The 27,580-nt window shown below is 28.6% G+C and overlaps 1 protein-coding gene across 16 annotated transcripts in view; it reads right to left on the reverse strand.

Annotated features, from left to right (window-relative positions):
* The window catches only part of LOC122519564 (cAMP-specific 3',5'-cyclic phosphodiesterase, isoforms N/G), a 328,446-nt gene that overhangs the window by 17,814 nt on the left and 283,052 nt on the right, over window positions 1-27,580 (reverse strand). For all 16 annotated transcript variants that reach the window (XM_043639098.1, XM_043639099.1, XM_043639106.1 and 13 more), the window contains 3 exons: window positions 20,142-20,243; window positions 19,959-20,023; window positions 19,123-19,235 (listed from right to left, as the gene is read on the reverse strand). In XM_043639098.1, the coding sequence (XP_043495033.1) occupies window positions 19,123-19,235; window positions 19,959-20,023; window positions 20,142-20,243 (280 nt within the window). The remainder of the gene's footprint in view (window positions 1-19,122; window positions 19,236-19,958; window positions 20,024-20,141; window positions 20,244-27,580) is intronic.

Genomic DNA, 27,580 nt, shown 5'->3' on the forward strand with positions numbered 1-27,580 from the left:
TTTTATCGTGATTCACTAATTTTTTATTTACTAATAACCAGTTCTTGATTGAATTCATTTAATAAGATGTTATAGAATTAAGAGGATAGATGGATGACTAGATAAAGAAACAGATAAAAAAGAAAACGAATAAAGAAAAATACGAATGATCAAAATATTATGATATATTACTCATATCAATTTTAATAGTTGTTCTGTCTTGGATGAACTTTTTTTTTGTTTTTCTGTTTTTTTTACTAATGAGCAATACTTGAGTTAAATTATTAATGTAATAAAATATAATGAATGGGAATAGATGAAGAACAAGATAAATAAGAAGAAATATAGATAGAGGAAGAAGATAAAGAAGAAAAAAATTAAGAATAATCGGAATACCACTAGGTGTTGCTCATATTAACCTCGATAATTCTTTTTTTTTTATTCTCTTTCTTTTATTTACTAATAAGTAGTTTTAGAGTTACGTCATTGACGTAACGAAATAAAGTTAAGAGAATATATACGAAGAACGAGATAAAGAAGTTGTAATAGTAATAGAAAAAGCACAAAAAAAATAGAAGAAGAAGAAGAAGAAGAATTAGAATGATCGGAATATCATCACATATTATCATATCAACCTCGACAGCTGTTCACACGACAAACGCGTGTCACTTTGACAAATCGTTATTATTACTTATTATGAACAATCATCGAAGACGAATCACGCGGCTTATAAATGTCGTCCTGTTAAATCTGTTAGTTCTCGCATGCGTGCCATGTCATTTAGCTTTGTTAAAGGCATCATTATGATCAATTTCTCTGTCATCCTTTTTTCTCTTTTTATCTTTCTCTGTCTTTGTCTATCGGGTTCTATTATTAGAAAGCATAGAGAAAATCATATAAGAATAATTGATTATCTTAATGAAACGTAATGGAGAAAACAGAATAACAATAAATTCATTGGCTCGTATTAATAATAAAAAAAAAGGTTCTAACATACTCCTAAATATTCTCTTTTATTTGTATTTCAATTAATTTGATCGTTGATCGTAATGTTAAGAGAAGTACGCAATTTGTATTATAATATTCATACTTAACTCATCGTATTTTTAGATGATAGCCAGACCGAGTTCTGTATCACAAATATATTAGGTAAAGTATCATAAATTAATTGAGTTTATATATGTGTATATGCGATACTCTAACGAATCTCATTGTAAGTTTCAAAGATAAGACAAGATACACCAGACGTTACGATGCTATGAAATTATAGCTGTTTTATCATAATGGTGTCACGTAGTTGAGTATACTTTTGTAGGTTTATGTATGCTCGTCGAAAGTTACAGACATGAATAGAGAGATAAAAATAAAGAGAAAATAATGTTTGTTATATATACTATGGTATACCTGTTAAGTGAAAGGGAACTAAGACTTTGTTTAATTATATATACCTATATATATACAAATATAAGTTATAAGCTAAAGTTATTATTAGGTCAAGATTAGCACATAAAGAAGAACTTTATTTCATTTTAAGATAGTTTAAGAAAGTATAAAAATTGTCTATAATATTTCATAGAAGACAATTTTGAAAACAATTACCTGTTATGGGCACGAAGTTTTAATAGGTAGTCGTCGAGAAGTATGCAAGAAACGAGAAAAGAGAGAGAAATGAAAAGACAATGGAACTTTTTCTATGGGAAAATAATCGAAAAATATGAGTGTGTCATTATTCGCTAAATTATCATTCATCTAACCGAATCGATATTTGGTCGAGGGTAATAAATCTTAACCAAGACTATGATCAAAAAACATAACAGTCGAAAACAAAGTCATCTTACGTATCTTAGATACGTTGATTATCGATTATTAATGCGCTGCGGTATACGAATTAGATCGTAAAAACAATTTTTACGATCAGTAAGATACAAGAGAAGACCTTGATCGAACGCTTAATTCTCTCTCTCTCTCTCTCTCTCTCTCTTTTCATTTGTTTGTTTTTTCTTTCTCTATATTTTCTACGTGTTTTCTTCCCACAATAATTCTCATATGGATATGTAGTACAATATAAGTATAATCCTTTTAATATGTACTTATGAACTCTTATTTATTCGTCGAGACTTTGTTATATGACAAATATAAAAGTTCGTACACATTAAAAACCGATAAATAAATACGATTTTTCGCAAGATTATATATTCGAAATTGAATAAGAATAAGCAACGAGTACGAAATCATGTAAATTAGTCTCCCATCATGTGTGAGTGAAAACGGAGGAGGCGGCAAATTCGTTAAATAAAAAACCGGAATTCTCTCGCCATTTTCAATGGTATTTAAGATAAAAATATAAAATAAAATAAAATAAAATAAAATAAAAAACAGGAAAAACATAAATCGTAAAGTAATGAAGAGTATCATTGGAATGTTATTAGTTCCGTCTTCTTTCTTTTTTACGACTGATACGAATCGCGATGATGCGGTTTAATGATATTCATTCGTAAGTCTCGATTCTCCCTTTCTCTTTCTCTTACAATATCTTTTCTTGATATACGTGAAAAATTCAAAAGAATTTAACATCTTTTATTCTTTTTTGATCCTATGTTATTTTTGTATCCTTTCTTTTATGTTACACACCTGCACGTATCTTACTCGCTATTACTTGTTACTGTAATACTTCTGTAATACTTCTTTCTATTTATATTTCATTTTTTTTCAGTCTCCTTTTTTTCTTAATTCTACGGATTTGATCTTAAAAACGTTTCACCTTTCATTGGAATGAATTTTATTAGAAAAGGAACCAACCAATCTCGATTTGCGATATAATCTTATATTCTGATGTGATAGTTGCAAGTGAAAACGTTTTCTAGCTTATCCTGATTAATGGTAGAAGAAAAAAATATTAGACGAAAATGACCTCGGGAATGAATTTCTTGATTAATCCTCGAGACTGTTACAACACGTGTAAATATGTACAGGTGTTCTTCGTTTAAATCTTACGATTATTATTGTTATAAATTAATTGGCAAAATAGATCATTATCGTACGGATCAATCTATCGATCTCGATATAATTATTTACTTAAATGTGATTCTATATAACATATCTGTATAAATTCGATATTTTATTTATTTATATATTGTAGATAATCAAAAAATCTTTATATCAATAATTACTAATTACTTTATACTTATATAAATTTTAATGTAAAATATAGAATATTTAGTTTCATAAAGTTATTTTTATTTATTATAGAGGAAGGAAAAATAAATGTCACTTTGTTTGTTCTCTCGTAAACAAAAAAAAAAAAGGAAGCAAGAATTGTTTTCGAGCTTGCGTGCGGGTATATGTGGGTGTGTGCATCTCTGTGACTGGTTTTTCCAATACCACGGTTACAATAACGAAGATAGAAAGGAAAGTAAAAAAGACTGTGAAAATCAAAATATAGAAACAAATTCAGTCACTATAAAAACGTTGTTAACTATCAACGCTATGATGATACGAGGATTAGACAGAACAATTCAAATAAACGTTCAATAAAATGGACATTGTAATATGTCTGTTGGTATCAACGGAATTAAAAAAAAAATAAATATATATAAATAAAGAAAAATAGATAAATAAAAATAATAACCTCGCTAAATATTTCTATCGTTTTTATATACATCGCTGTTATATCGCCAGAATTCGGATTAAAACGAAACAATAGTTTATAACGCGATTCACCCTATATCGTAATTTCCTTTTTTTCTCTATGGTCTGTACAAGTCAATGAGAGACATTGAGACTCGGTTGTTAATTAAAAAACAAGATATACACTTGACGTTGAGCTAATTAGTATATCATCATTTATCTTAGCGAACGAGTGTAACACATTATGATAAAGAAGAACGATTATTATGTCACGGTAAACAGTTATATATATACGTGAACATATTATTTTGTAGTAGTAAGAATTGAAAAGATAGAATGCTATGTGTTGTGATATACCCAGTCAGAAATAACCCTTTCTCTCTCTCTCTCTCTCTCTCTCTCTCTTTTTCTCGTTTATATACATATGTACGTAGGTGTTCAACGTCGTACTTGACCTATGCATACGTCGTGTATGCGAAAAGCAAAGGTGAGGGTAATAAATCGAGCTACTATAAATATAATCACAGTAATTTGTCTCCCTGGTGAACGTACTTTGTTCCTATCTCTGTGCAAAGTCGTTTTTAAAAACGGGACATCGAAGAACGTTTGCGTCATTAGTTCTTTGTATTGGTTACACGCTATTCTCTTATCTACCTATTCCACGCGTGCTACTTCGTACTATTCTCGCATCTTTCTTTAATTTGCTTCTTTTTTCTTTTTTTTGTGTTTGCTCTCTCTCTCTTCCTCTCTGATTTCATCGGTCTCCCTCGCGATAATTAATAACCTGCGCGAAAACGATGAAATGAAACGTGGATTTATAATTTGTTTTGATAAAAATTAATTAGAAAGTTGTCGGTCGGTTTTTCAGAGTGCAGCACAGAAAATCGTTAAACGTGAGAATTTCAGCAGCTGGTAGAACATACACGTGTCGAAAATGATTACGGAATTCGGTTCGAGTTAAATTCGACCTTGTAGGATGATTGACGAAACTGCATCCGGCCACTTCGAAAAAAAATATATTTTCCACGAAGTGATTTTTCAACTTCAGCGAATTATTTCTTTGATTTATCAAAGCTTCTTTTTCTCTTTCTCTCTCTCTCTCTCCGTCTTTCTCTTTTTCTCTTTCATCTATCTATCTTTATTTTGGATCGAAGATCGACATTGAACACACGCGTCTTTCCAGTTAATTCCGCGAAGTTGTCGAATTCGATTCAATTCTCGTACTCGACTTTTTTCTTCTTTCTTGTTGTTATTATTATTCGACATTTAAACATCGTATTTTAAAATGAAATCAAAAAGTAAAATTTACTTAATCCCTCTATTGTGTGTGTGTGTATGTGTGTGTATTATATTTAAAAAAAAGAAACTTTTTGAACAATGAAATATTTGTTTTTTTTACCGTCAACGGCAGAGAAGAAGCATTTTCATTATTTCCCAATAAGGTTACCTATCTTTTTCGGTTTGCGTTAGCGCGAATCATTGCAAACATGTTGACCTATTTTTAACAACTACTTTTGACATCTCTCTGTTTTTACAAAATTAACTCCACCGTGTTTAATTTCTTTCCTATGATTTATAGTAAACACGATGACTACACCACGCTACAGTTATATTTTATTTCTTCTTCATTGTAATTACATTTTACAATTACATCGTTAATTAACGATAAACAAAAGGGATAATAATTCTACTCAAATTCAAATAAATTCTTCAAATCTTGTCGTATAAATTAAAAAATTAATTATTAATTATAATTGTAATTAATATACATGCATTCCTTTCTCTCGCAAAGTTTTCTTATCTCCGGCTGTGTATACAATCGTGATTAATATACGATCGTTCATAAATAAGCAGATATCCTTTATTACTTTCTGCTATTACCCATCGTAACGGGCTAAATGATAACAGTTTGCCGCTAATCGTAGATACCTATTTCGTCGTATACTTTTCTTCACTTATTAGTTACTATCCAGTTAGTATTTGACAAAGGCTTTGTTTCAATGTGCGTAGTATGTACGTACAAGCACCACTCGGTCTGCGAAGAATCATTAATATATTATCTTCATTCTCATAAGCCAAACACAAGTACGTATGCAGTACTTATATCTATATTTGGTACAAACAACAATTACTTTTTCGAACAACAATTTTTAAACGAGCATAATTCAGATTCTTATTTTATATAATGTCTACTATATTATATAATTGAGAGATAATTTAAGCTGACGAATTAACAACTTTTTCTTTCTCTTCTTTATTTTATCTTAAAAACAAACAAAATAATTTTTATTTTATAATGAAATCATCGTTAAAAGTTATTTTTTAGAAATATTATTAAGATATTCGGTCATCGAATGGTTACGAGAATTTTGTCGTCTTAACATTAAATCAATTATGTATGCTTATTTATATCGCAACCGGTCAAACGACCGATTTTTATAACGTTTTTATTATATTTTATACAATATAATATAAAATAACAATCATTGATCTGTGATTGGCTTGAATAATAATTAAAAAAAGAAATTTTATATTTATAACTGTCGTAAAACCAAATGAAGAATTTGAATTTTAAATTAAGAACCGGTCATTTGACCTGTCGTAGGACATTTAGCATTAAACGATGCTACTTTATTGGTTACTGCATAATATAAAAACATTGTAGAAAGGATAAAATATGTTTCGTCCCACGGGTATCATTTTTGGTATGAACCTAATTTCCTGGTCAAATGATCTCTTTTCTTGTCGGTTTTAAATAAAATACACGGGAAAACAATTGCATTAATGAAGTTATATGTGTTTGTAATATATTATATATATTATATTTTACAATATGAACATTTCCTTTATAAATAAATTAAATTGTCAGCTAGATAAAAAAAAAAGTTATAAGATATATAAATTACGTCAATGTTTTTCAAACTGTAATACACAACTCGGTACCGATCCGCAGTAAAACAGATACAAGTCCTCAGAAAAATATTAATTGAATTTCGTTTTAACAGAGGTTATTATTATTATTATTATGAAGTTTGACGTAATAGAATGGGCTGGATATTAAAATGTTGCAGAAAATATTAGCCCGATATGAGAAAAAGCTTAGAATACTTTGTTCTACGTTCGTATATGATTGTTTTTTGTACACACAGCCTGATAATGACATTTGTTCAAAAACAACACGGGCATGAAACACATATTTAAAATCGTAATTATGCAATAAATATTATTTTCTAAAATGGACGAACTCGTTATGTACGTGAATAAATACTTCCTTTCGATAATACTCAATCGACAGACAAACATAATTAATATTAATAAATTGATTCGTGGCACGCTTCCTCCTCGATACATACAAACGTTTTTAAACAGTGCTTGGACTTGATATAAGCGTGCTCTTACACATGATCATGTGGATATTCTATATAAGCTTGCATACTATATTTATTCACATACCTATCTATCAGTATAATAAGTGTGTGACACGGATAATGTCAGACATATAATATCGATACAGTTGGTGAGACGTTTACATAATAATGAATGCATCGTCTACAAAATGTTAGTTCATTTTTCATTCAGGGTCGATTGTTCGATTTTCTTCTTTTTTGTTTTTTAAGGAAATGATTCATCAGAATAGTTTCGTTTCCTTCTATCGACGAAATCGAAGCTTATTAATCGTCGAGTTACAAAAATGTGTTGAATTGATTAAGTAATAATTAGTATTTTTTTGTTTCTTCTTCTTTTTTTTCTAAATATGACTGACATGTTCTTGATTAGAAAATATCATGCCACCGAGAATTCACGTAATTTCTTGAAAATGTATTTTTATTTGGTATTTATATGTACAATAGGTTATCGTAATGACGTTAATGCTTTTCTGATTTTTTCTACAAGAAATGATAAGAAAATTCGTGAATAATTCGATAATGCATCGATATCGATATAATAGAAACTAAGACGTTTATCTTTGCTATATAATGTTAAAGATATTGTGTGTGATCTGACGAAGAAAATTTATGCAAAATTAAACGATGTCGACCTTGTATTTTATGACCTATTTATCAATAAGCCTATTTCTCATCTCAGTAAACAAATAAAAAGTGAATATCTCAAAAATTGGAACATCGATTCTTTTGGAAAAATAATTTTTAATTTTTTAAAAATTTATTATCCGATAAATTAAGAAAATTGACTCGTACATATTGCAAAAGTAATTTAAAGATAAATATATTATTATATCGTTTGATATCAAAAGAAGAATAAAATAATAAATAACGAAGTGGGTGTTATATCTGTAGGCGGCAAAGTTTGCTTTTTCTTTTGGTTAAATATAAAACCAAATAAAGTAATCCTTCTGCAGGATAAATTCATGATTCTATGAGTGTTTGCTTGTTTTTTTTCATTTCCACTCAGACTTCCGGTCTCCGTTCGCGAAACTCGAGGTAACCGGAAACGAAGTTGAGACAGCGTACTCAAAGTTCACGATTTTGCGAAAATGCCGACCTTTCGCATATGAAAGTTCTCGCAAGAATAATACTTCAAAAATTCAAACGTGTAAATTTACGACGTTCGAAAGTCAAAAGAAAAATCCTCTGGATAAGCGGCGTCCGAACGAAGTTGAATAATGTTTGTACTACTTAAAGTTAGATCTCCTGGAATTTATCATATTTATGCATTTATTCGCGCGAATAAATAAGTCCAGGAATAGTTAGAAATTAAAAAATAAATTTATGATTTCTCTTTACTCTTGGCTTGTAGAAAAAAAAAATTATGAGGTATTTAGTTGGAACGGTTTAATTACTGAATTTATAAGAAAAATAAAAAATATTCGTTGAGAGATGAATCAATGGGAAGTATCTAATTTTTGTATTTAATTTGTTTGACAAAATATGTAAATCTTGTTAATTGATAAATACTTTCTCGTTAATTATCATGAAAGAACAAAAAAAAATATAGGCGAATTTTAGTAGTATACAAATGCTACGAGAAAAATGTTTTTAATGGAATTACCAGTGACAAAAACGGATGGAAAGAAATATTTCCTTTGCGAATTAATCAAAAGAAATATGTATATACTTTTCAACAGATAGGAAAAATAATCGACACAATAGTGACGGAAGGCATAAAGTATAGGAAAACGTCGGAAGTGTCGTGTCAGAAAATCCAGGATAAAAATAGCAACTGCACAATGCATAGGTCAATATCAGTGAGATTATTGTCACTGTGCCGGAAACTGGGAAAAAATATGTTAGAAAAAAAAACAAAGTAAAAATAAATAAATAAATAGGACAGATATAAAACGCCTTTCAAGTGTCGGAAAAATGAGTTTCGATTTTTACATTTATATGTAGTGAAAACTTATTTTAGTATAGCTACAATGGCGACCATATTTCGATTTAAATTCCAATGGATTTTTGAGACTGCTGATATATTGTGAAATAAAATATATGCATTTATACACGTATATAAATGGTTATTACAAATGTATGCATCTATGTATGTGTATATATATACATACACGTGGAAACAAAATACTTATGATAATTAAATTTAACTATTAATTATATATATTTATATGAATGATAAATCTCGAAAAAGTCAGTATTAAATTGATATGCTTTGTAATCGTCAGAATGTTGACAAAAATATTTCCAAGAAAATCCGTTTACTTATATAATGGGCCCTTCTAAAATAAACCTAATAAATATTTTATGACATTTAAACATCATCGTGAATTATTGCTCCGATAAAATATGATAATTATCTATTTCTTTTTTAAAAATGTTTTACAAAAAATATATGATACTAATATTATCGTAAACTATTATTATTTTTTCGATCAACATGATTGATAATAAGTTATTATAATAAGTTAACACGTTATACGATTTGTGAGTATTTTATGCGTAAATAATTTATTAGAAGAAATCATAAATGACTCATAGTTTACGTACGTAAATGGGTTATTCTAGAATAACTAATCGTAATTTTTAGAGATAATAAATCCTCATTTTCTTTGTATCGTATAATTTTATTACTTTATCAAGAAAAAGTATTTAATTAATTACCTCTCCTTTGTCTCGTCTGAAAATGTAATTATTCTGAAACATACTGTATACGTTTTTAATTATATGTAAGCATAAGTTTACGTATGTTGCATGGTTATGTCCAACCTACGTGTCTTTGATCACGATAGTCTTTCCTAAATACATCTATATTATACTACAGAAATGCTTTTTATAATTCTCCTTTCGTTTTCGTTTCATCCATTTTTAAAAGGAACATAAAATTCGTCCTGCATTTCTTTTTCGATTGCCTACGACAACAAAAGATTTACAAGACTTTCAACTTTTGCTTTCTCTCTATTTCTCGTAAAAGATTTTCTTAATAAAATGTTTGAAAAAACAACATAATACAGGTTTTTCGTAAAATCTCAGACATATATTTTGAAATAGAAACGTCTCTGCTACCTTTTTCCACGAAATGAATTGCTTTCAAACATATACCATACATTATCATGTACACGTATTTATCCAAAATGTCAAAAGCAGCATGTTACGGATATAAGAATATTAATAATAGTGGAAATAATATCCGACGTACGCCGTTGTACCAATCATTTCATCTTAACAACATATATGTACGTGTTCTTTGTCGTAAGATGACAGTATTTTTTTGCTGTACTCAACGAATTTCACAAATGACTGAATTCAAATATCCTTGCAATGGTAATTTTTAGTATTGGAAAAAATCATGATAAAAAAAAACGTTTATACTCCAAGGATAAAAATAAGAAATAAATATGTAATGGAAATTGAAGCCAAAATCTACCCCCTTTGAACATTACAGGTTGTATGCATATATTTTCACTTTTCTAAAGAAATGTAATTTCTTGTTTGTATCTCATTTTATGCTGCATCTGCATTGTATGTCGCGTGTCAGATTTATTATTTGCATATCTAGCTTAGAATACTTTAATATGCATATATAAGTTTTTCTTTCTGAATTTTTTTCAGAAAAATAGAAAAAGAACTATTACATGACAGAGTCAGAAGTACCTATATATGAGTTTTTTTAAGAAGACAATAATAATTCAAGAATTTCAAAGTTGAGGTTTATTCACGTATATTTCGTTGAATTTGTTAAGCATACCTGAAGAGATTTTTATAGGTAGTGAATAGATTTTTGAATTCCTTTCGAAAGGTATATTAAGGAAAAAGATGAAGGTTGGATTTAGAGAGTTACTAAAGAGTTAAAAAAGGATCCCTAAAAAACGAGGAATTTTAGGGGCAGAAATAGGAAGATCTTATGACTGAAAGGATTGTAGAATAACAAGGATTTCAGAATTTTAAATCTAGATTAATAGTCTTAATAATATGAGTACAAAAATAATAATAATAATAATAATAATAATAATAATAATAATAATAATAAGTGAATAAAAATATAATGGAAAAAAGTACGAAAACAAAACCAACAAGTACTAAAGTAGCCGATTAAGAAAAAAATGTTATCGACGAATATAGCTCATTCGGTCAAACAACAGGTTTCGTATCGAGTAATATGAAAACGATAGAATTGATTACAGTAAATGGCATTTTTTTCTGATCGATCCTGACCTTCACGATAAAAAGCAGTTATACCCGTATATTCGAAAACCACGGTTCAAAGTACACAAGGTTATTGATAAATTTTATAAAAAGTTTTTTTTGTTTTTGTTGTTTTTTCTTATTTTTTTTTTTTTTTTTTTTTTCAATAAAAAAGATTCCTTCAAACTTTGATCCACGATTTGGTTAGAGAAAAATTTCTCTGAAGATAATTCGCAACGTATGTAGTTACAAAGTAAGAGTACAAAAATTCGAATTGCAAAACTCATGAACGATGATGATTCTACGAAACGAGTTTACTTTTACTATCTCGCCTTGTATTGTATATGCATATGTACACACGAATATATATATATACATATATGTAAGTAGATACAATTTTGACATACACGACCTTTCTAAAAAGAGAAAAAAATGAAAAGAACATTCGAGATAAAGAACATTCATTGATCTCAAGACGCGTCGATGACGTTGATATTTGCATTGCGATAATGCAAGTTAAAAATGTTGGGAAATGATTTCGGTGATGATATTATTCCTAGATAGATTTACTAGTCTTGCGCGCTGTCACGTACGAATAATGTGAAAGAAAGTCAACGCGAAAATGAGAAAAAGAGAATTAGGAGTGCGTATAATATCTGTATAGCTTGTGAGCTTACAAAAAAAAGTTTACGCTACGGGTCTTTTTTAACAAAAGAAAACAAATATTTCTGACATTGATTTTCGTAAAGTTTATTTTTCACGTTAACCGAGAATATTTTTTATTTTTTTTTCTTGTAAACGCATACACGATTCGTCGAAACTTTCCACTACGCGAACGTGTGTCTCTGATTTTATGAACACTCAACTATTTGTCAGTCTCGATTCGTTAAATCAGTATACTATAGCTGTAATCTTTACTGGCAATATTTACTTTACGTATAAACAACAATTTGCGTTTCTATGTGCAAGGGACAATCAAACTAATGGATACATTCTCTCTTTTAAAAAAAAGGAAGAGAGAATACGTAACGTTATTTTTTTTATATATCTATATACGCGTATGGTATGTAGATTTATATACACATATACATTTATCGAAATAAAATATTACAATATTTCTATATCATTTCAACTTAAAAGGCATCAAAATAAATGACGAATCCGCAATCGCTGATGTCTATTACGAATAATTTATTACTTCTGATAAAATACACGAAAAGTAGATAATTCAAAAAGAAAATGAAAAAGAGACAGATAGTATAGTAAAATAAAGATAAATCTTAATTGTACGAAATCCTTATTATTACTCAGGGTATCATTATTTTCGAAAAATAGATATAGCCACAAAACCTTAGGGGAAATTTGATGGCTTTCTGCGTGTATGTGTATGTGTGTGTATATGCTGTAGATCGAAACAGGATTCTCGTCCTTCTCCCCTTTATTTAGGGTCGTCGTTTGCCAACGCTCGGAAAATCAATATAAATAAATAAAGAGAGAGAAAGATAGAGGAAATTCTTCAAAGATGCTAAATAAATTCGCAAATTTACTTTTTGTCTGGAGCCAACATTTTTCGAGGTAAATAAAACACGTTTTTTCGTTAAATTTCGTTAAGATTCGATAAGGAATAATCACGATTTTCTATCCCTTCATTCTTAAATTCGATTGAAAGATCAAATAAAGCGTGAAAAACGTAGATCGTTTTCATTAGCAACGACATTAGGGGTGGCCTTCAATGCAATCGAGATGTTTCGTATATATATATATATATGTACTTAAGTGCGTTAGTATATTGGACTCGTATAAGAGAGTATTTAAAGAAGTGTTCGCGAGGTCTCCACGTCAATGTGGGTCAATTAATTCGATGTATCGATTTTGCTTTGGGACGCGACCGAAACGCGACAAGGGTAATACTTTGTAATTTATCGTCCTTCTTGTTTTTTCCTATAAAAAAAAAAACGCATATGAAGACAACGATAACTAAATTTAAAAAGAGCAACAAAAAAAATAAACAGGAAAAAGAGAATAATGATCTGTGAAAAAGAAAATGTTAAACCAGAAAATAAGAGTTAATCGAGCATGGACAAAAATCGACGTTGACGTTGCCAATAATAAGGAATTAAATTAATATCGACGGTTATATTAACTGTTTCGTTTGCTCGGTCGCCTACAATAAACTAGATGGGACGAGTAATTATAGGCTCGTCGATAATAATTGGAAACGATCGAAGCGTGCGATTTAGCTTCTCGCAAATTGCCGATCATTAATTGGAGGTGGTCATGCGAGAATTACGATCACTTATGATCCCACCACCCTTCTAGAGTAGCTAACAAATCTGTTTTCGTTTTTTTTTTTTTTTCTTTTTTTTACTAAATCAATAACCATTTCTAAGAGTAAATGTTTCTAACAAAAAACACAAAATGAAATAAAATAATACAAAGTAAAAATAAAACGCATTCGTTCGGAATAAATTTTTTCGAATAAATAAAAATCACATGTTAAAAAATAAAACTATTTCGAACGTGTCGGTCTTTCATATCCTATTATCAGTAAAAACACGAATTTGAATTTGTAGGAATAATTTTTCCCAAAACTCTACGATTATACTACTATAAATATTAAAATCTCACAGTAAGCACGATGCAGCTGCATCCAAAATCGATACAAAAATCGATCAAATATGTTTCCCTGGCTAATATAAATAGCGTGGAACGAGAACTATTATTTCTAGTTAAGCCAATTACGCGTTCTCTCCTATATAGTACATATATTTAAATATAAACAGTGTAAACACAAATTAAATTAAGATTTGATATTATGATTACTAAACTTGATTAAAATTCAATATGATACTACTATCTATGTATATGTAAATATGTGATTACAAATATACACACGTTTTCTAGAGAACTACGATTTAGATTTTTATGACGTACAAATACAATGCACAATTTTCTTCGCATTATAAATCCATTCGGTCCGATAAAAAAAGAAAGAAGAAAAACAGAATGAAAAACCTCTCCCACTCTCCCTCCCCCAAGAAAATCAGAATACAATACATACTCGTGAAATTCCATCATCGTATGTATCCACCTTAACCTTCCGATATTTCAACATTCATTTTCAAAAACGTGCCCAATTGTACTATTGTTCGATATTTTTCAAATATCTTTCTTTTTCAAATTTGATTACACTACCTACGCAACAACTGACAATCTTCGTGTTAATTTTTCCAATTTCCTCTAGAACTGCCATTACCCAATGACCGAGTTTCCTCCCTCGAGTTTACGATGTAATCGTGTTTTATAATGGAAGAATGTATTCTATACTCATTTATATCTATATGTAATATCTATATGTAATATTTATATATATAATATATATGAATAAGAGATAAAAACAGAGAGATGAAGAGCTTTCATGCTTTATCCCTCAAATATTGAGCTTCCCGTGTTTACGTAGGTTTTACGTTGACACACTTATAGATTCCATTTCGATAGACAAATTTCTGCGAATGTTAATGGAAAAAAACCTTTAATTATCTGTTATCTTCATTATCGTTATTTTCGATAATACCAAAATGGAAAATAATTTTTTTGTATATTAGTCATTTGTATTTTCAGAATTAAATAATGCAAAAGAAGAAAAATGATCGTAGTTAATAAATGTATAAATTTTATCGAAAGATTTTGTTCATTACTTCTCTCGTATATCATAAAATAGATTTAATACCGAGAAGAAAGAAGAATCGTTATTATTTATCAAATAAATTTATTGAGAAAAGACGAGTTGTAATGTATATTAGATAGGAAAAACAAAGAACGAAGGGTAATTATAATATATTTTCCTTTATGTACTTTCAAATACAATTGTTAACATCGAAATTATATCAAGAAGTTATGTATTCCATGGTATCTTCCCTGTTGAGATAAATTTTATCGAAGTTTCGTATTGTACAAGAACGAAAAGAAAAATAGGATTCTCGTTGAAGATAACTTTATAGAGTCTCGTAAAGAAAAGAAGATTAATATAAACGAATATTGAAAAATGAAAGATGGAGACCCGAAATAGGAAAAAATCGATAAATTATAATATAAAACAATTTTTAATCGATTTTTTTTTCTTCTAATTAATATTTGCGATTGAATAGATGATGACGTTGACAATAACAATAGTAACAACAATAAAGTTAATGATTGACAATAAATTTTTAAACAATGTATATTTTTTTTAAATATATATATATATATATATATATATATATATATATATATACACAATATTATACATATTTGTATAGAAAATAAAATGATTGTAGACTTTTGTTTTATATTAACTAGTGTAATTTTGTTTGTTTCAAATAGTTCCTATTGTTGAATGTCAAATTCTAATATTTTCTCTCTCTTCCCATTACTTTTTACGTTTAATTTATTACCACCCGCTTTGGTTTGAGACGGACACGCGAAATTCGTAGGAAATTAACAAGGAACTTAGCAAATTCGCAGAACCTCTGTGGCCCCTTTTTTTTATACACGAGAAACAAAGTATCAATGGTACCAATATGTCTCTTTTTCTTTCGTAAAAAAAAAAAGGAAAAACGAAAAATATGTGTATCATTGAATCCAGGCTATTTCAATGCTCCTATCACGTAGTCAGGTCAAGGGAGTGCGTTACTCAAGCGACCTCAAATAGGACAGAGAAAGACAATAAAGAAGGCCTTTCGTTCGAACGAGTCACATAATATTGTTGATCTATCATCAAGAAATCAAATTTTAATGTAGATAAAAGAAGATCGATAAGGGAATCTCTTAATCCTTTTTTCGTGAGTTTTTTTGTTACCTTATTTCTCGAAAAGATGAAACGATTAAAGAAGATGATTTTAAATTTGGAAATTCAAAAAGAAACGAAGAAGTACGTTTCAAATAAACTTTTATGAGCTTTTTGCACGATAAATCAACGTCAAATTATAATAGAGTACTTTTTATCGAATTGCTCCGAAGCAACTATTCTGAATCATCCTAAAAAAGTTTAATTGTAACTCTGTTATTCTACTTAATTGTTATCATAGATATAAAGTATCTAAATATACAGGGTGACCTAATAGTCACTAGGGTATTACGAAAGGTAATGGAATAACATAATACAAAATAGTAGCTAATATCAAGAAGTATATTTATTGTTTATAAAAGAACAAACGTTAATTTTTAATGCATAAAAGAGTTATTATATTTTTAACAGGTCTAATAAGTTTTGGGAGACTCTCTGTATATATAAGTAATTATATATCTATCTCTAAACTCGAATTGATTTAATATACAGATAGATATATAAATCAAGATGACCTAACTTGAACTTTTCTTACCAAAATATTATTTATATATTTTTCTCTAGGTAAAGAAAAAATATTCTTTTGAAAAACATTCTACAAAATATTATCGTGCGAATAATTATTTATAGTAGTCTTTTGTGCGATCGATGACATGGTTTGACGAACTGATTATTACGCAAGACCTGCTCTCCAAAGAAAGTGTTCGATAATGTGTACGAGATTAACACGATCGTGGTTTTTTGATTTGAAAAAGAAAAACGAACGAAAGAACGAACGAACGAACATACATACGTAGGTACGACCGGAAATAAATTGACTCCATTGACTCATATTGGCAATTTCGACGAAAATGTTGTGGGAACGATAAACAATACGATTAATCACGCGACTTTTTATGAATAATAGTTTACAAATGCGTATCTCGTTATCGATGCGATCGTTTGAAATTCAAAATAATTCGTCACGTGATGTTGCGTGGACATTAGCGAGCGTTATTTAAATCAAAATACCAACGTTTTAATTATTGTGAAAATAAAAAAGAAATCAATTGTTCGATGCGACGAAGAGAAAAACACGACGAAAAGTTTCTTTTAGTATGTTTTAATATTTAAATAACATTTGAAGAAAGTGAAAGTTAAGAATTGAAATAAAAGCAAGCGACTTAACAAAGACGACTTGTTGAATATTAAACTTTCCCCGATTTTCTAATCATATGTAAAGTTTACATACATACACACACGCACATATATCTTTCTTCTAAGAATTTTCTTACGTGACTAACTCTCTCGATCGCTAAAATGACGTTAGTCTCGTGCACCGAAGGAAAGTCCATCGATGCGACGTGACGTAATTAAACTGTCTCCTACGTATATATTTTTATAATTCCATTGGCACAATGACTTTCAAAAAGGTAACGCACTTGAAATGGAATCGAGTCTACTTTCTTCCTATCTCGGATGATTTGCGTGAATAGTGATATCCTTTGCATATGCATAAGCGAAATATAATATCGAAGGAACGTTCACGTTCAAAGAACATGAATCTTTTCCAACGTAAAATTTGTATATAATTACCAGATACTATCAGTAAGTATTATATATTGTATATACGTTCGATATTAATTGGAAGGAATATCATGTTCCTTTCATTTTTTCCAATTTTTTAATGATGTACATACTCGAAGACAATCCAAACATGGGAAAAATTGTCAAAGGAAACATGATAATACAAACGAAGTCGATGTTATTCTGGTATCAACGTTTGAGCTTTTTTCTGAATAATTTAGAAATTTCAATACTCTGACAAGATCTATAAACAAAGAAAAAAGAAAAGCACGTATATCCCCCTCGAAAAATAGTAAGTAATAATAACGTTGAGCGAAATAAAAGTTGAAAAATGTTGAGCGATCAATTTTTATCATGTTCACGATATCAAATTAAGAATATTATCATACTGAAAAAACTAACTAGAAACTTTTCATGTTCTCGTCGTTTAATTATATATCGATTTACATTTATTATAATATAATACTTGATATTTTTTTATTCTTATGATTTCGTTCATTAAACGAAACCTTCTTTGAGAATTTTTAATTAAAATCTACCCTTTTTTGCATTTTAATAAAAGGGAGAAAAATAAAGAAAGTGGCCGAAGGAAAAAGTTCATATTTTTGGTTTATTTTAACTCGAAACCATTCAAACTTATTTATTTGTTTTTTTTTTTTTAAATAACCAAGTTTCTTTGAACAAGCAACGTCGCAAGGGAATTAAAAAAAGGGCAAAAACTACATTTATTACAGCAATATATAGATAGCAACAAAAATATGCGGTTTAACTTCGATAACAAGATCATACTTAAAAGTTTCGTGATTTCAAAATTGAGCATTTTCGAACCCATGTTGATATAACCTATTTATTTTTCTTTACATATGAAGAATCCATTATCGTAATTTCGTTAGATATTATTGTTAAACTTTATATAGAACTTTCAACTCTTTCTTTATTTATCTTGTATTCTTCGCTATTTTAGCATTTGCGTCATTATAGTATAAACCTATTTTTGTTTTACTCTTGTTGATAAAAGTTCATTAAGGGAATATCCGGAAATAATTACTGGTTCGAGGACACTAACAATAAAATAAACTATCGTTGTTTCCAGATAATTCAAAGATTACCGTATAGTAGAATAGTTTATCCTTGAAATATCAAGGAATCCTATAAAAATCTCAACAAGCAAGTAATGTATCACACAATAGGATATGAATTATCATTCTTGTAGTCGATAGAAAGAAAAGATAAATTAACAAATGTACATATGAATATAATACTTAATAAAACTAATATGCATTTACATACTATTTTGGATAAATCCTTTAGTATTTAAAAATAACTTAGGTTTACATAATAACAGCATAACCATTTACGTATAAAATTAAATATGTTGAATACAAAATTTGTTCCTATTATTCTTTTCATGAATTCTTGATTTTTCATAAACATTGATTTCGTAATATTTATCCAAATTTTTCTATCATAACAGATACGTGTGTTTGCGTTCAAAAAAGAAAATAATCCTGAAAACATTGGAAAATAAATACGTACCTTAAGGGAGGCCATATCGGATACGGATCGATGAGTCTGAATAGTTTCCAGTTGGTCCAAACACCAATCCAATTCTTCCATCGTTTCCACGGCCAATTTTATGTAGGTCTCTTCTAAAATGTTCAAATAAGAAAAAGAAAATAATGAAGTTATTATATTTCATTATGGGCTATACAAAAAGTTGAAGTTACAATGTAATATTATTTAATCATGTTCAATTCAAAGTATGTGTAATGTGTATAAATATGTAATAACATTTAATAAAGAAAAATGAAATTCTATTTGATAAATGAAGCCAGAACTCGATATTAATAAAACTACAAACAAGTTAAATTGAAAAAGAGTTATTAATATACGTTGATCAAACTAGGAAAATAATAAATTATGAAAAATGTCAGTTAATAACTAAAATCAACATTGGGAGAGAATAAAACAAAATTTTTGTAATAAATTTAATGAATTAGCTTAGGAAAAAAATAAAAATCACAGAAAGAAAAGGAGAAAATGAGAAAAGAACGGATTGCTTTAAAGAGAAAATAAAATATAGAAAATGTCGTGTTCTTCTGTATTAATAATACATATTCAATATATATTCAGCTTACTCTGTAAATATAATATACATCAAATTATAAAATAAAATAAACACCGATCTCTGATCTCCCATGACATAAAATATTTTTCTTTTCTTTTTTTTGAAATAATATTTAGGTACACGAAAGAAATCACATTAGGTACACGTGAGAAATCACTTGTAAATTTCAGAAATACAAAAATCTTCTCTGTCTCGTTTTTATAGATTTTGGTAAAATTGTTATAAAATATGAATCGATAATTACCTCCGGGTGCAAGGATTCGTGGCTGTGGCGTACTGCTACCCTGCGCCCCGCTACTCCTTCGTGATCTATGAAAATAAATTATTTGTATGTTATTAAACGACTCAACAAATGGGTATTTATATAATCAGTAGATTTAATCGAAAATAAAAAAGATTTAATCAAAGATAAAAAAGATTCACTCACCTGTTGGGAGGGACATTTGTGAGTGATAAGAAATTGGTCCGAACCGCACGAAGAGAAGCGAGTATTTGCGCGAACGGTGTAACAATGAGATCCTCGCCATGACTGTAAAATGAAAAACACATTTTCAATTTCCACATTGTTAAGAAATAATGTAATAAATATCCTTTCAAATGACATCGCTAACGCGCATTGCCAATCGTTTGTCAAAATTTCTGTCTAATTGAAAATATATACTTCCTTTTTTTAAAAAGGATACAATCTATGAATAAAACACATGCAAGCATGACCTCGTTTTTATTTATTTTTTTTTTTATATATATATATACTTTTTTTATCATTATAATAAAAAAGAAAATTGCATTAATGGGATGCAAACGTGCGTCAGAGTTTGTAATTCTTTTTTTATTTAAGTTCATTCTTTTTTATTCTTCTTTAATTCATATACCCATATATTTACAAATCACGACAAGGAGGTGGTTTGCGCGATGTTGTTTTTATTAAAATATTATTTGTTGCAATAACAAATGATCCATCTGTCGAATTGTGTCACATCATTTTACATTTTTAATGTAAATGTATTTAAAAACTAAAAAAACGTATCGTTGTGCTCTGTGCAAATATGTAGTATTTATATACAACATATACATCATATATAACATACATATATGTATATATATATATATATACCTATAGAAAGAAATTAAACGGAGTAGTAAGTGTCGGCATCTATGAACAGAAGGATGAATAATTATGATGAAAGCACGTTTCTCTTTCTCACGATATAACTCGAAAGTATTCCCGCCGAAACGTTTCAAAGTAAAATTCTTTGAATGTTTCATCGTCAGAGTAATTCAATATACTAGCATCATGTAACGGCTTTTTTCTTTTACATTTACTACATTTCGAGTAGAATTACACACTTCAAAGTGTCATATTCGCGATATCATTGATACAACAAAGAAGATTGTATCCATTTATTTTCTTTTAAATTCAAGTTTTAGTATCTTCTTTATTTCTTATCTTTTTTTTTAATTTTTTAAACAACACCTTGATCATCGTCCTAATAGCTGTTATTCCAATAACAAGCATTGGAAAAAATCCAATCCGATCAGTTGTTGTACAGATTTTTTATTGCAGACGAAACATGCATTTATCTAATGAACGTATTTCCCTTTTTTCTCCCAACTTTTTTCATTTCAACGAAAGTTTAAATGACGATCTGCACGTTGAAATGTCACGGAGAAATTTTGTAAAATTCAAAATATTTATTCGATTTGATTGAATCAAAGTGTATAATTATTATCGTTCGAAGTGAGAAGAAACACGTATTTACGTATCCGCCATTTATTTTGCTCGTACGATTATTAAAATAAACGTCTTTTAAAGATTATAAATTGAAATCGTTGAAGAGAAACGCGTGGCATGTGTTCTATTAGTGTAAAATACAAATTTCATTCATAAATTTAACGTATTAAGAGTGGTAAAGAAAATTTACGTTTTCTCAAAATGAAACGCAGAAGTTCGAGTTAAATTAAACATCAGCATACCAAATTGATGCCTTAAAGGGACCAGAACCGGATGGATCACGTTATTATTCTAAACAAGTCGAGCTCATCGTCGTTGTCGTCGTCTTCGTCGTCATTCTTCGTTTACTACTTGCAATCCGCAGCATGACTTTTCCGTTATTTGCGTGGGAATGAATGCAAAATGGCGAGATGGGAATAGATACAATTTTACTATACTATTTTCGGGACGGAAATAAAATTTTATTTTACTTTTTCTCGAATTTTCTTTTCCTTTTTCTGTCACGTATCTTTTTTGTTTTTTCCATCTCTCTGTTTTCTCCTATTTTTCTTTTTCTTTTTCTTTTTTTTTACAGTTATACAAATAGACTTTTCTCCGTTCCGAGAAAATGCATTATCTCGAAAACCTATTCAGAAAATTATTCGCTATTCAAATAGCAAAATTCAAGAAAAAGCACGTATAGCGTATTTCTTAAAAAAAAAAAAAAAATACGTATATTGCTGCGTTTTAATATTTTTACAAATCTAATCGGATGGTCGTAGAAAGACGAAATTATGACCTTGAGAAAGTTTAATATTAATATTATAATGCTGACAAGTTGTTATTCAATTAAATACTATGACCATGTGCAAAAACAACGTAAGTTGTCCGTTCCAGGAATATTGTGCTCAAGTGTTATTGATTATTTACACACACAAAAAATGGAATGTGTAATATATTGTTACATCTATTTCTCTGTTTCTTAAATCTTATATTTTACACAAGGTAAAAAAGATAAAAAATAATAACAAACTGTATAATACGCGATTGCAATATCGAGATATTACTTTGCGAATCTTTATTTATATAAATGTTAAAAATAAAAATCTTTCATAATGTTCCATAATTTGTTTTATAGATAAAAATTAATTTAATTAATTAAATAAATATTCCTGGTACAACAACGTGCTATAATTTAAATCTACATATTTGTTCATTAAGATCACGGGAAAATTCTTGAAAAGTCAAAGGTTATGGAAGAGAGAAACAAAGACAAAAAGAAACAAGTACGCGCATTATTATCAACTGTTATATTATTTTCTACAGCATGTAAATCAGATTTCAAAATTGAACCTGCCATAACATACATTATTCGTTTAATAATTAATTAGTCTGTTTTCGCTAATTGGCTATAAGTTTGGAATTATCAGGGAACGTAGTGTAGCTTTTTCCGTTATAGTTTACCGTTCATAATTGCTAGATTTCTCATCTCTTTGAAACATAAGCGTACGTGGGACGTAAAGGTTCGATGAAAAACATATATATATATATATTTATAGGGCATTCCACGTCAAATCGACCACTATTGACCTCGACCCCTTTCGATTTGACTGAAACTTTTTTATCATTTTCTACCCCATTGAAAACCTTTCTGAGAATTTTTTCTGATTTTTGTACCCAATCTAACAAAATTATAAATTTTTCAAAAAATGGCTTTTTTTCAAATAGCCGTAACTTTGTCAAAAATTGACTTATCGGGACGTTTTTTATTTTTTTTTAGATGTACTTTTCGAAAAATGATATTAAAAAAATATTTGAAGTCAAATTCATTGAGAAATTTCGTTTTTTTGGAAAAAAAATCAAATTTTTCAAATTCTGGTATTTTTTAATTTTTCCTTTTAAACTTTGGTTCATTCTGAACTTAATTTCGAGCTTCGCCTGGTGAGCCGACATTTCTTTCTATTTTTTTTCCTAATTTAAAAATCTTTTTTTTATTTTTTCGCAATATAAATTTATTTTTATACTAAAATAAACTTAAATAAATATATGTAAATATTTTTAAATCTATTTAATGATCTCTTAGTTTAATTATATACTATCGAAAATTAAAATTATAAAAAGGTTGCAATGCACCATTGGTCAATTTTTCAAGTCAATATAATTAACAATTTATTTGGATATCCTTGGTCACTTAAATAATTTACAAACAGTATATTGTTCTGAATTAGAATAATTCTTGTATATATAAAAGAATCAATATTAATAATAATCGTGACAAAAAAATCATATGTCATTCCCGTTTAATGTATCTACATTGTTTCTTGATGAATCTTAACGAGGATCTTTCAAAAGCACAGCTTCAATAATCCTAGAAACTCAAACTCGCGTCAATATTTATCTTACTGTGTAAAGTCATTAAAGTAACTATTATACTTCCTGGAGAATTATTAAAGATAAAATAAATAAAAAAGAAAAAGAAAAGGGGAAAATAAATAATAACATTGCGTATAATAAATTACGTGATATAAATAATTAATATACTAAATTGTATTAACTTGTCTTATTTAATATTATCATGTACACGTTCACGAAGATGTTACATGCATAAATAAAGATTTTGAGACTTGAGATTTTGAGAATAAAGATTTTGAGAATAAATATCGCAAAGGAAAGAATATATATCTAATAGATCAAGAAGTCGTTCAGATAACGACAAATTTTCAATTTCCCTTTAATCGAGTGAAATATTCTCGAACTATTCCCCTATGTGACGTTCTTCTTGCGTGTACTTCAACCATGTGACGTCTCACTAAATACTTTCTTTCATATTCGACCCGGTAGCAAGTGGTTGTCGTAATAGTTAATTTCCTCGATCAATATGACACACCTCTAACTCCTACAGAAAAAAGAAGTAGAGAGAAATAGGGAGGGATATACAGCTGCAAGTATGCATCTATATGAGGGAAAAAGAAAGAGAAAGAGAAAGAGAAAGAGAAAGAGAGAGAGAGAGAGAGAGAGAGAGTACTAACATTCCCAACTGGGTCACCTCGCCAACTAAAAGCCAAGCTTGAACAAAATGTATATGTTTCTCGTTCATAACATTCAACCTTTTCTACAAGTTCATCTATCAATTAATTTTTTTACTTTTTCTTTCATCTTTTACCTTCCCACACGAATCCAAAATAATTAAGAATTTTCTATTTTTCTTCTGTCAATTATATTATTTTATACAGTATACAATAATAATAAAAATTATGACAAAAGTTGTTTTATCGAACTATATCAACTGTGTGAGTGAAATATGTTGTTGTATGTATATATAAATGTTAATGGCGTCTTATATCAAATATGTCTTACATTAATATTATTAATTTATTAAAACTATATTTTGGAATTTTTCGGTTTTAAATCTACTAATGTTCCTATTTAAATCTAATAACTGGTATAAGTTGAGACTATAAAAGAATATAAATAAAATACAAAGTACAAAGAATACGTCGTTCTCTCAAGATAACAGTTAGAACGAACTAAACAAGTTAGGCCAGTCAACGCGGGCCAAACCCGGAACTTTTCTTGTTTATGCTTCAAAATTTGACCTAAGGGTAAGTTGACGACGCTGAATCGAATGGTGCTAATATATAAAATCAGCAACCGGCATCTTGGGGAAAAAGGGTAAAAAAGGGTAAAATATAGCCTTATCTTAGAATCTAGGCATTTAATCGAAAAAAGTTTCAAACAAAAGTTGTAGAGAATTAAAATATACATAAAAAATGTTCTATGAGTTATCTTCGTATTTTCAAAAATAAGCGCATAAAATTGGATTGAAGATGGGAACAAAATTTTAAGAGTGGGAGAAGGCAAGCTTATCCCTCCGTCGCGTTTTACACGCGAGCGAGCTAGTATGCGTGCGAGCGTCCGTGTGCACTAATACACAAACGAAGATCTTCGGCAATCTTCGGGACTCTCGGTCTTGAATGCATGTGCGAGTGAGAGAACAAACCAATATTTCTCTCTTTTTATTTATCATGCGATAACGAGTATTATTGTCCTTGGCCATCGATTGTTGAGCCTTCTATATTTCTCTTTTTATATTTTTTCTTTCGGTAGCGAGAATTTTACGTCTTGGCCATCGAGCATCGAGCGTTTTGTATACGAGTGCGAGTGAGAAAGAAAACCGATATTTCTCTCTTTCTATTTTTTCTTTCGGTAGCGAGAATTTTTCGTTTTGGCCATGTGCGTCGAGCGTTCTATATATCTATATATATCGGCGTATAAGCGCGGCACTTTTAAATCGAATCTTGATGCTTATGGCACGCCGTTTCTTTATTTATTGTCAAAAATAATGAACCTTGATAAAAAAAAAATAATTCATTTTAATAGAAACTATTATTATTTAGTTGAGAGTAAAATAATGAATTAATTTTGTGTCTCGCCATAAAATTAATTAGAATAATTAATTGATATAAATTCTTTGCCTCACAAAAATTTATTTGTATATCAAATTGAATACGTATTCTCTTTAAGACGAAATTTAAAATTTAAATATTTTTCCTATTAAATTATGTATTTTATAAAATTTTAAATTACTGACTTTTGTCTCGTAAAAATTTATTAGTTTATCAAATTAAATACATATTTGAAAAAGAAGAATTTTATAACCACACATAAAATTAATTCAAGATATATATGAAAGGATATTCTAAAAACGTGGAATTTATTTTTTGTTCATACATAATTTTAATTCATTTTTATTATGTTATAAGAAAACAGTAATGCATTCTGATTCATCTTCGAAGTCTTAAGAATCGTACGAAAAAATTGACAATTACCAAGTGGTGCGTTAGCGTAAGTAGTAACGTCTTCGCTTCTCGCGCTGGGTGTTAACGTTCGATTCTTCGCGGGGGAATTATTTTTTTTATAAGTTTTTCTATCCTTAACAAGGAGACGATCAGTGAGTCTCACCTCAGATTTTTTTCAAATTTTGCACTAACGATATAAATTTTATTAGGAAATCAACATTATTACGCGAGTAATAAAATTACCAATTGTAAATAAATAATATCCAATAAATAACAAAAATTAATTTTTAACGTGCCGAAACGATACATTTTTTAGGATGATATTTACAGGATGAATTTGTAATTTAAGTAATAAACTTCCTTTATTTGTACAGGATGTAAAAAAATTCATTGCTTCTAATTTTTTTGTAATAATTTTAATTTTTTTCTATATATAATTAGAAATTAGGAAATTTATAACAATTTATATAACCTAAGGATAGAAAAACTTATAAAAAAAATATTTCCCCCACAAAGAATCGAACGTTAAATACCCAGCGCGAGAAGCGAAGACGTTACTACTTACGCTAACGCACCACTTGATAATTGCTCAATTTTTTCGTACAATTCTTAAGACCTCGAAGATGAATCAGAATGCATTACTGTTTTCTTATAACATAATAAAAATGAATTAAAATTATGTATGAACAAAAAATAAATTCCACGTTTTTAGAATATCCTTTCATATATATCTTGAATTAATTTTATGTGTGGTTATAAAATTCTTCTTTTTCAAATATGTATTTAATTTGATAAACTAATAAATTTTTACGAGACAAAAAGTCAGTAATTTAAAATTTTATAAAATACATAATTTAATAGGAAAAATATTTAAATTTTAAATTTCGTCTTAAAGAGAATACGTATTCAATTTGATATACAAATAAATTTTTGTGAGGCAAAGAATTTATATCAATTAATTATTCTAATTAATTTTATGGCGAGACACAAAATTAATTCATTATTGTTACTCTCAACTAAATAATAATAGTTTCTGTTAAAATGAATTATTTTTTTTCTTTTATTCAAGGTTCATTATTTTTGACAATAAATAAAGAAACGGCGTGCCATAAGCATCAAGATTCGATTTAAAAGTGCCGCGCTTATACGCCGATATATATAGATATATAGAACGCTCGACGCACAATGGCCAAAACGAAAAATTCTCGCTACCGAAAGAAAAAATAGAAAGAGAGAAATATCGGTTTTCTTTCTCACTCGCACTCGTATACAAAACGCTCGATGCTCGATGGCCAAGACGTAAAATTCTCGCTACCGAAAGAAAAAATATAAAAAGAGAAATATTAGAAGGCTCAA

The sequence above is a fragment of the Polistes fuscatus genome, unplaced genomic scaffold, assembly GCF_010416935.1.
Source record: "Polistes fuscatus isolate 324 unplaced genomic scaffold, CU_Pfus_HIC Scaffold3, whole genome shotgun sequence".
Classification (NCBI taxonomy): Eukaryota; Metazoa; Arthropoda; class Insecta; order Hymenoptera; family Vespidae; genus Polistes; species Polistes fuscatus.